The 9659-nt window shown below is 49.6% G+C and overlaps 3 protein-coding genes across 4 annotated transcripts; 1 reads left to right on the top strand and 2 right to left on the bottom strand.

Annotated features, from left to right (window-relative positions):
* The first annotated feature begins 213 nt into the window (after positions 1 to 213).
* On the top strand, positions 214 to 3262 carry LOC126316931 (ankyrin repeat, PH and SEC7 domain containing protein secG-like). Of its 2 annotated transcripts, XM_049992960.1 has the most exons (4): positions 220 to 1052; positions 1116 to 1187; positions 1279 to 2496; positions 2628 to 3262. In XM_049992960.1, exons 1-4 carry the CDS (start codon positions 450 to 452, stop codon positions 3009 to 3011), a joined length of 2277 nt encoding a protein of 758 aa, XP_049848917.1. In that variant the 5' UTR covers positions 220 to 449; the 3' UTR covers positions 3012 to 3262. The 2 variants fall into 2 exon arrangements, with proteins under 2 accessions (XP_049848918.1, XP_049848917.1); XM_049992961.1 differs by having other exon boundaries at positions 214 to 1052; positions 1279 to 3045.
* LOC126316932 (uncharacterized) lies at positions 3009 to 4042 on the bottom strand. Its single transcript, XM_049992962.1, has 2 exons — positions 3938 to 4042; positions 3009 to 3872 (listed from the first exon to the last, which is right to left on the bottom strand). Exons 1-2 carry the CDS (start codon positions 3989 to 3991, stop codon positions 3030 to 3032), a joined length of 897 nt encoding a protein of 298 aa, XP_049848919.1. The 5' UTR covers positions 3992 to 4042; the 3' UTR covers positions 3009 to 3029.
* Positions 4043 to 4105: 63 nt separating this feature from the next.
* LOC126317005 (uncharacterized) lies at positions 4106 to 5057 on the bottom strand. Its single transcript, XM_049993039.1, has 2 exons — positions 5015 to 5057; positions 4106 to 4953 (listed from the first exon to the last, which is right to left on the bottom strand). Exons 1-2 carry the CDS (start codon positions 5043 to 5045, stop codon positions 4106 to 4108), a joined length of 879 nt encoding a protein of 292 aa, XP_049848996.1. The 5' UTR covers positions 5046 to 5057.
* Positions 5058 to 9659: the final 4602 nt, after the last annotated feature.

Raw genomic sequence — 9659 nt, 5'->3', positions numbered from 1 at the left:
CTTTTTTTCATCGTTAGTTGTTATCGAATCCCGAAGTTTTGTGTACCACTCAACACTATGACCCGCCGCTCCCACAAATGCAACACCGGTTCCGAACCAATAAATTTTGCAACATGGCCAAACCAGAGTTCTCTGGTCGCAGGTTGCGTACTCTCCCTCCCTTTGAAAAAAAAAAAAAGGGACTTTACACACTTTTTCGTTGTGCACACAAGCAGACTATGAAACAGGTACTCTTCCTGTTGCTGCCCTCACTTTCCGTTCCCACGCATCCGTTGCAAACGCTCTCAGTTCGAACAACTCGTATGGCTCCCCACAATGCAATCTCGCCCTGACCTCTAGCTTGCCGCTCGCTCTGCCATGGCGAATTCGTTTTGGCACTTGCTTTCGGGGCGCGTGTCCAAAACCAGAAGTCACCGAGTGTCCGTATCGCTCAGATCTCCTGCACTAAAATGCCCGCAAGACCTGAGAGCAGTTCTGCCAGTTCGACGATAACTCTTTCTCAATTTTGCGGCGCATTTCTCTTGAAAAGAGGAGCGGATCATAAAATAAACCTGTCTCTGTTTCTGAATTCTGTGCACCTTTTGCTATGCACGCCCATCGCGAATGCACGGAAGCCGACATTAAGTCGAATGGGCGGCAATCTATCTTCAAATACCGTGAAACCGGAGGATATCAATGCGATTATCCAAAAATTGTCGGGGATGGTACAACACGAAGGTTCTTCGTTTGAGGGAGACACATACACAGACGTTCAGAAGGCCCTTGATACGATAAAAGACGGAGGCGACGTCGATATCGAGCGTCTTAACGATATCAGGGATAACGAGGGAAACAGTCTGTTTCACGTGCTGGTGTTAGACGAAGAAATTCGTTTGGTCAGGCTTTTGCTTGAAACAGGATGTCACGTTCGTACTGCGAACCATAGAATGAAGTCACCCCTACATATGGCATGCGAAAAGGGATGTCTGAAAATCGTTAAGTTGATATTGGAATATGGAGGCTACGACGTTTGTATGGCTTCGGATGACGCTGGTAACTATCCATTGCATTCAGTAGGTTCCTTTGATCTTAGAGAGTCAACGTGTTGCGCTAGAATTGACAGGTTTTTTTTTTAGGCTGTGCTGAGCGGTAACAAAGAAGTCTTTTGCGCTGTTTTGCGGTACTGCCAACGCGAAGTCAATGAACTAGTACGCGCACCTTTCAGAGTACACTTGCCAAAGCGCAGAACCTTTTTTGGAGTGTTTGCTCGTGGATAGCGTGCTGAGTTTTTTTTTTAAGAACAAGGAAGAAAAAGCGCCGCTGCACCTAATTGCGCAGAGTGGAAACATAGAATTGGCCAAGACGTTGTTTGAGGATGTTGCCAAAAATTTTGTGGACATCAACATAGCGGGGTCTAAAGGAATTACTCCGCTTCATTTGGCGACGCGATATGGACACGCGAAAATTTGTGATTTGCTTTTGTCGTTGGGCGCAGATCCGAGCGCGACCACGTGGTTGGGAGAGACGCCGCTGCATGTTTCCTGCTGGTTTTCGGAGGAGTGCGCCAACAGAATTTTGTTGGCAGATTCTCTGTTGAGAATGCTAATCAAGGAGGAGAGATCTAAAATTTTCAGCGTCCACCACTTATTTAGGGAGAGGCGAACTAAGAGTTCCCCGAATATAGAAAAATCGACGAGTTCAGCACTGGTTGACAGCAGCAGAAAACGTGTGATCGTGGAGAGCCGAGACGTCTACGGAAACTTTCCATTGCACTATGCGTGTATGACAGATCAGGATATGTGTGCATCGATGGGGGACAGATGGGGGTGCGAGGGGCCGGTTCGTGATCAGGGTCCAATGAGCATTTCTTTGATTGAAAAAATGTTAAAGCTCGAAGCTTTGCATGCCAAATATTGTAAGTGGTGGCCCTCAAACACGGTAACGACGCCCAATTTATTTGGATATTCGTGTGCGGACATTGTGAAGAGTTTCCATCCTGGAAACAAGAGGCTACTTGATCTGCTTGAGCGTCACAGCTCGGCGTATCTCGAAGTTCAACGCCCCCTGACCAGCAAGGGCGCCGAGTGCATAAAGATTCAACTCGCCTCGGACTTGCATATCGAATGCCTTGAATTCAACCAAAAAGCAAATGACATCATCCGTCTGATGATCAGGAAGTCGGAGTGCGACTACTTGGCGCTCTTAGGCGACATTGGACTGGTGAATTCGCCTTACTACAAGAAGCTTCTGTATACCTTGGCAGACCAGTATAAGAAGGTGTTCTTTTTACTTGGTAATCACGAGTATTACGATTCGGCGGTACAGGAAGTCGAGGAAGAAGTTCGAAGAATGTGCAAAGATAAAAAGTCACTGTGTTATCTGACGAGTGACAGGAGTTACTTGGTTGACGGGTTTAGGATCGTCGGATGCACGTTGTGGTCAGAGGTTCGTCCGGAGGACGTTCGATCGGTGTCAGAGTGCATGCGCGATTACCACCGCATTAAGATTGATACAGAGGTACGCGCGTCGGACGAGGAAAATACATACGATGTAAAAAAAAATTTTTGACATGCCGAGAATTTGGAAGCCTTTTTTTTTTCCCTATTGGATAGAGGAGATAGTAGCTGCTAACCTGAGCCGATTTGTAGAAAGGTAGGAAAAATTTGCGGGTTGAGGACACGGTTGCATGGCACCGAGATCAAGTAAAATTTTTGCGCCGAGAAATTCAACTTGCAGAAGCCAAAGGGGAACCAGTGATAGTGATGACCCATCACAGTCCAGTCGTGAGATTTGGATGTTCGAATCCGTCTCACTGGAGATCAGAGGTGGCTTCTGCATTTTGTACTGATCTCTTAGATATGTTTGGCAAAAATGTGGTTACATGGATGTATGGGCACACGCATTGGTTTCAGGACATGATAATCAATGGCACGAGAGTGGTTTCGAATCAATGTGGATACATTCTTCCGGATTCAGATACATGGAGTCAAAGTTACAATCCAGGGTTTGTTGTTTCGATACCGAGACGCTGAAAATTAAAGAAGCGTTTATTATACGTTTTCCGCTGAATTGTTGTCTGGAGATATAAGTTCGATGATATCAGTGATTGTTACCACACCGATAGGCACTTTTTTTTTGTTGCAGATCCACAACCTTCTGGAGTCCGACGCGTGCATTTTCTCCAGAACTTCTCTCATGGTGCTTAGAGGTGTGCAGGAGACACCTTGCCCTTGTGCGTGGTTCGAATTTTCTCGAATAAACATATCGGCGCGTTCGTACAAAATTTTGATTCTTTGTTTCAAATGGACCAGTGATTCAATATCGCGAAGACTGATGCTCCCAATCAGCTCCTCGGTCTCGTCGTCAACTACGGCTACCGCGGTGAAGCGATTGTCGACAATTTTCCTGAACCCCACGATAGTGGATTCGCCCGCCTTGATGGAAATAACGGGCTTCCCACCACATCCTAGCTGAAACAGCGTCTGATCTAATTTAGGGCCCAGCTCCTGACGATTCTCCATCAACAGCTCGAGCACAGAACTCTGAGTAATTATGTTCACTAGCACACCTGCGTCGTTAATGACCAACACGCGCCGAACGCCCCTGGTACCCATGATAGAAGCAACGCTCAGAATAGATGAGCCCTCTTGTACCACCGCAAACGAAGCATTGCCCGCGATGTTCGAGACGTCAATAGCGCGCAACTTCCTCAAAGAAGAGTGATCTGAGTTCCGCAAGATGTACATAAAGTCTTTCTCGATGTACATATCGCTCTCAGAGTAAAGATCTAATATAATCTTTAAAATATCGCTCATCTCAATACAGCATATGCTCTTCGGATCATTGACATCCTTAAATGAAATAACACTTCGGAGTTTGTTCTCTAACATCGTCTACGTGCGCAGCAGAGTTAGAGACTAGAAAAAAAAAAAATGAGACGCACAAAAAAAAAACGTACTTCTAAAGCGCCCTGAACGGTTGTATCCGAGGGAATCGTAATGATTTTTCCCATTCTAAGCTTCGGATAGGCCGAGTTCACTTGAAGTTTCTCTACTGCAGAACGCATCGTGTGCAAAATACCAAACAGCGCTAACAAAAATGAACCTGACATTTTTCAAAAAAGTTTTTACCTCTTTAATCGCTTGTTCCATAACTTTGGAACCATCTTCTGTGTAACAACATGAACTCTCCTCTTAGAATTACCACCAGATACGAGGGAACAGTCCGTCCTCCTCCGCTCGGCTCCATCCTCTTCTTCTCTACTCCCAGAATTTCGACATAGCCCAACTGCCGAAGGATGAAACTTTTCAAAAATTTTTTCGAAGCCCGCAGAATATCTTTCACACCACTTTCGCTGATGCTCCCGCCAATTGGGGTACCAAACTTTCTCAAGGAACTCGAGCCAAAAACTCCGACTCTTGCGATAGCCTACTCCCCAATCCTTCTCTCCCTCGTAGCGTTCCTCGAGATACTTCATGCCCTGCGCCAAACTATATCCTTGAGTCACAAGCCATGCCAAAAAAATTGTCGGAGAGCGCCGTTGGCCCTTGGTGCAATGGACCAACACGTTCCCAAACTCGACGCACTTCTGAATGTATAGCGTCGCCAGGCAAAGTAATTCCACCGGATCCACCGGAGGGATCAGCTTCTCGAGAAGTTTCGGATCGCTGAGATCCGGAACGCTCAGATTACAGTACAAAATACCACTCGGTAAATCTACGACAACCTTAACCCAAGATGAGCTCTCTTCCCACTGAATCCAACCCCTCTCAGCCTCGGACGTCTCGTACAACCTCACTAACGAAGCCCAAAATGGCTCCTTTCGACCATTATCTAAGCTCTCAAACTCCACTACAGACAATACATGTCTAATCTTCAACTCTCTTAAATGCCTCGAACCTGGTAATGCCACCCCAACGTCTGACAAATAAACGAATCGCTCACCCACCTCGTATCGGCACAGCACGTGTCCTCCTGAATCCAAAACGTGTGAGCCAAGGACGTTATGCACACACCGTAAAACAGTACGTTGTACCTAAATCGTTCGTCTCAACCAAAGAACACATAAACTTCAAATGTTAAAAAAAAACTTTCAAACAACGAAGCCCACGGTTTATTTGAACCGCCGACGTTCTACCCCTACTGCGTCCAAACCTCAGCCTAACTCAACCTCTGAACAAAGTTCCCAAATTTAAAACCCACACCCCTCGGGCGTAATTTACACCCCATAAAACCTACCACCCAAAAAAAACCTAAAACTAACGCGGCGCGCAGTCAGCGAAACATCAACCCCCCACCAAATGATTCAAACCAACTGTTAATCGTACCATTTTTTTTCCTGCCAACGCCAAAACCACACGGCATAGCACTCAAATATGAGCAACACCCTTCAGCCCGCCCTAAATGCAGACGCGAATCTAAAGCTCAACGTAAAAATCAAAAAATGGCACGCCGTAGCCGCATGGAAGTGGGACATCAAAGACCAATATTGCGGCATCTGTCGCCTCCCTTTTGACACGTTCTGTCCAAATTGCAAAACTCCAGGCGATGAATGCCCCCCAAGTACGACGCAAATTTAGACCCCGTATCGCGCCCACCCTCTCTAACTTAAAAACCTAAACGAAACAGTGTGGGGACAATGCACTCATGCCTTCCATATGCACTGTATCTATAAATGGCTGGCAGGAAAGGCAGACGCCGAGGAACAACAATGTACGCGTCTATCTACACATGACTTGAACCCCTTCGCAACACTTATTCTAATCGAAACAACCCCCACAACAGGCCCAATGTGTCGACAAACCTGGCAATTCGAAAAGTAGCCAGGACGTCTCGAGAAAATCCAATACGAACTGTTTCTGACTCCCGCCTGACAAACAACCAAAAACAGACGCAATTTTGTGCAAAAATTTCAATAAAAAAGCTGCTCTTCAGCTACCCTCCAAATCGCTGTAATATCTTAAAAACCCAAACTCGGGTCGAGCCCACCCCATACACCTCTTCCATGCGCAACCGCGGCAAGTCCAGGACTGCAAATCTCCTCAGCTCGCCCCGATCAAATTCCTATCCTGAATCCCGCCACCACAATCGCCTTATCGCCTCTCACCAAAAAATAGACCGCCACCGTTCATAAAGGCCATCCGGGGCCACCACTGTATGCAAAAAACTCCAAACACCCCAAACCACCCCTTGCGCGCTTGAACTCAAATCCGCCCTCTCTCGCTCGACCAACTCGTCTCCAGCACTCATCTGCCAAATAGCCGCCACACAAACGCAACGAACTTCTCCCTGACAAACATGATCGACCATACGAGCCAGTTCCTACACCGACTTCACCAACGCGATAAAAGTTTGCCCGCCCTTATTGAATGCAGCTCCCAGGCTCAAATCCGACAACTCCTAGTTGTTTTTGAACAGTGCGCGCACGGAAGGAAAGGTGCCACGAACCACACCCCTCACTCGCCAGATCTCGTCCAACTTCTCGGCGCACTCCTGTCCACACCAAACTCCAGGCATCTGGCAATGCTCAAGTGCGTCTCACTTATTCAAGACATGGTTATAAAAGGTAGGTCACCCCCATATCTGTGTGTACACCCATCTATATGTGTGCATATGCACCCTGCCAACCTTCTGCGCCTTTGCGCACAAGGCCCTCTTGACGTCTCTAATCCTCGTTATAGAAAAGTTGCGCTTTATGTGCATGTCTGAACTTCACCAAGCGGCTCTCGAGTACGACGCGGCCTCGTCGCTGGACCAGCGCCAAATGAGAGAGTTGGTCGAACTGATTCTTCACCCTGAACAGCAAAAACTCTGCGGGCCGGAAACCGAGCCCCCTCACCCAATGATCGAGCCGGACGAAGGCATCATCGCCGTTTTGGACCTCCTGAGCACCTTAATCAATGGGAGAGATCCAAGCGGTAAAAACACCTCTCAGGTCGTCTCCGAACTTCACCCAACTCTGCCACTGCTCTTCGAATCGGACTCCATCCTTGTCATCCGAGCAAAGCCAATCGTCGTAGATATGGCGTTAGACGCCGCCTGGGACGACTCGCTGTTCCCGTCTGTAACCGCGCTCATGCTCGATCTGCCGCTCAGCTCCAACCAGACATTCAAACTCAGCCACAAAATCATGCTGTTCTTGCAAAAATACACCGCTCAACATGCCAATCTGCCCAGCTGGGCCATAGCCTCGCTCCTCAAGAGCAGCTTCCTCTTCTGTCAGTCGGCCGCAACCGCCGGCTCCGCTCCAGTCAACCAAACCGCCACGGGAAAAACTCCGAGGCAAGACGCAGTCGAAGCGCAATTCGCTCAAAACGAAGAAGGCAAAAACACGAAAAAAAAAATTGTGTCAGCCAAATGTCGCTCGAACGTCTCCGAAACGACTCTCCATCTCATATGGTGCTGGCTGGAAATCATAAGAACCCTCCTGTTCCTCGTCACCACCCCCATAAACACGTCCAACCCGCCTCACCCGCGCCTCCAATCATCGCGAGCTCTGGACTCAGACCTGGAACCTTCCGTCGTGCTCTGCATAGCCGAAATGTCGACTCGTCACTCCTTCGAACTTGTCCATCATATTCTAAAATACTACATGCAACAACTCGAATCACTCTCTCAAGCAACCGACTCCGGCGAGCACGGCGTCCCACACCCCTTCCCCCCGCTTCTGCTGCCGTCGCAGCTCTCCTACCATATGGACGCGCACGACCTCGTCCTCCTCTGCATCATGTCCAACCTCGAGAGTTGTCGCTCGCTTTCCCAACACGTGATGGTCCTCCTGATTAAGCATATTCTCGACGATCCTAAAGCCAACGGCGGAGAGCACCAAGCAACCAGGGCAATTCACGAAATGATCTCCCTCAACGGCATGGAGAGCTACGGACCCGCCATTCTTCGATTCGCCGTCCGCCTCGCCGACATTTCTCAGGGCAACTGCTGCTACCCCTTCAAAGGTAAAAAAAACGCCCACCTGGCCGCCCAACTCCACCAACTCGCAAAAAACATCCTTCTATCACTCTTCCAAAAACAGGCCAACATGAGACTCGAAATCCTCGCTGCATGCTTCTCCAACCTTGTCAACGAATTCCGCATCTCCAACGCCAAACTCAGCCTCCCCTCCTCTCCACTCGAAAAATCAACTCACGCCAGCGCTCAGCGCGACGAACTCTACTGCTCCACCTTGGAAGCGCTCCTCGAACGTCACCTTCCAGAAATTCTACCCTATGCGCCAAAAATATTCGACTGGCTCCCCTACCTGCCTGTTCTCGCCGGCCTCTTTCCAAGCACCTGCAACCGCATCTTGGACGCCGTCCTCTTGCTCGCCAAGGCCAGCGCCACCTTCCAAGATAACGTCATCCTGCTCTTCAAAAAAACACTCACTTCTCGCTCGCCTGTCCCGTGCGCTCTCGCCCACCACGGACTCTGCACCATCGTCTCTAAACGACTGGTCCCTGAAGCCGTTGAGGCCGAAATCTTCGCCTGCTTCCACCGCTCCCTTAAACTCCCCCTCGTCATCCGTCTCCCTCTCTACGATTCACTGCTCAACCTGCTCCAAACCGTCGCTCTCACTCCGGACCAACCCCTGCAGCGTCGAATCACTTCCCACCTCCAAACGCTCGTCCTCTCCAGACTGGAAAGGCACTGTCTTGCCCAGCCGAAAATGTCCGCACAATTCCAGATAGAAACCTTTCTGGAACTCGTCGAATCCACCGTCCGGCCCAAAGAGTCCCTGTTTCACCTCGTCGCCCACCTCGCCGTCTTAGCTCAAGCAAGCACCGACCATCTATTCAAGGACATCCTCCTCGACTACCTCGAACAATCTTGCTGCTTCTACAACTTCGTCGTTCCCCACGTCCTCGGCATCAAACTCCCACTCGCCAACGGCGCCGTCAACACCGCTCTGCTCAAGTGTGACATCAAGCACAAACACCTCACCCTCTCTCGCCAGTCTCACGGCTCCTGTCTAGACGACCGCAAAATCGCCACCAGGCCAAACGCCAACACCCCCTGCGGCCTCCTCTCCGACATGCTCGCGTCCAGCTACCTACTTCTTGCAGAAATGCTCATCCAAGAGTCGAAAAAGCAAAAATCCGACCTCTTTCTCTCCAGCCAAAGCCCCGTCGTCCTTCTCAAGGCCCTCCAACTTCTCGAAATCAGAGGCGCCGTCACCGCATACACCCGACACAAAAGAGGACTCAGAACCGCGACCGCCAAAACCAACTGCGGCAACTACCTCAAACAGCTCCAGTCCCTCAGTCAGGCCAGCGGGTCCTACCTCACCGTCTTCTCGCTCGAGTCCACCATGCTCTTTTTGTTTCAGTTCGCTCAGCTCGCCAAAGACGACGACGACGCGCAAAAATACTGCTGCCCAAGCATCACCGCCATAGCCGACCTGCTCGAAATTCTGCAAACTCATGTGCTCTCCTGGCACCAAAAAATCCTCGTCTACTCCAAGAGCTCCATAGACCAAGCCTGCACCACTCGACGAGCGTGCGTCTCCTCCTCCACCGGGTCGGGCCGCCAAATCGGCCGCGCGCCCACCAACCAACTCTGGTGGATTCCATCTCTTGACTCCTCCTCTTTTCCTTCCCGCGACCTGCGTGGCTGTCCGCTGCTCGACAAAGATGTCTTTTGCACTCTGCTCAAGCACCTGCTTCTCGCTTTCCAAGTCATCTATTCCT

Source organism: Schistocerca gregaria, unplaced genomic scaffold (assembly GCF_023897955.1).
Source record: "Schistocerca gregaria isolate iqSchGreg1 unplaced genomic scaffold, iqSchGreg1.2 ptg000615l, whole genome shotgun sequence".
NCBI lineage: Eukaryota > Metazoa > Arthropoda > Insecta > Orthoptera > Acrididae > Schistocerca > Schistocerca gregaria.
The sequence above is the reverse complement of the archived record's forward strand: the minus strand, read 5'-3'. Positions and strand labels throughout refer to the sequence as shown.

Coding starts and splice junctions, on each gene's coding strand:
- LOC126316931 (XM_049992960.1), top strand. CDS start 450: ATGCCCGCAAGACCTGAGAGCAGTTCTGCCAGTTCGACGATAACTCTT. Junction 1,188..1,278: donor AACGCGAAGTCAATGAACTA/GTACGCGCACCT, acceptor TTTTTTTTTAAG/AACAAGGAAGAAAAAGCGCC. Junction 2,497..2,627: donor GCATTAAGATTGATACAGAG/GTACGCGCGTCG, acceptor GCCGATTTGTAG/AAAGGTAGGAAAAATTTGCG.
- LOC126317005 (XM_049993039.1), bottom strand. CDS start 5,045: ATGTGTTCTTTGGTTGAGACGAACGATTTAG. Junction 4,954..5,014: donor GGTTGAGACGAACGATTTAG/GTACAACGTACT, acceptor TTTTGGATTCAG/GAGGACACGTGCTGTGCCGA.
- LOC126316932 (XM_049992962.1), bottom strand. CDS start 3,991: ATGGGAAAAATCATTACGATTCCCTCGGATACAACCGTTCAGGGCGCT. Junction 3,873..3,937: donor CCGTTCAGGGCGCTTTAGAA/GTACGTTTTTTT, acceptor CTGCGCACGTAG/ACGATGTTAGAGAACAAACT.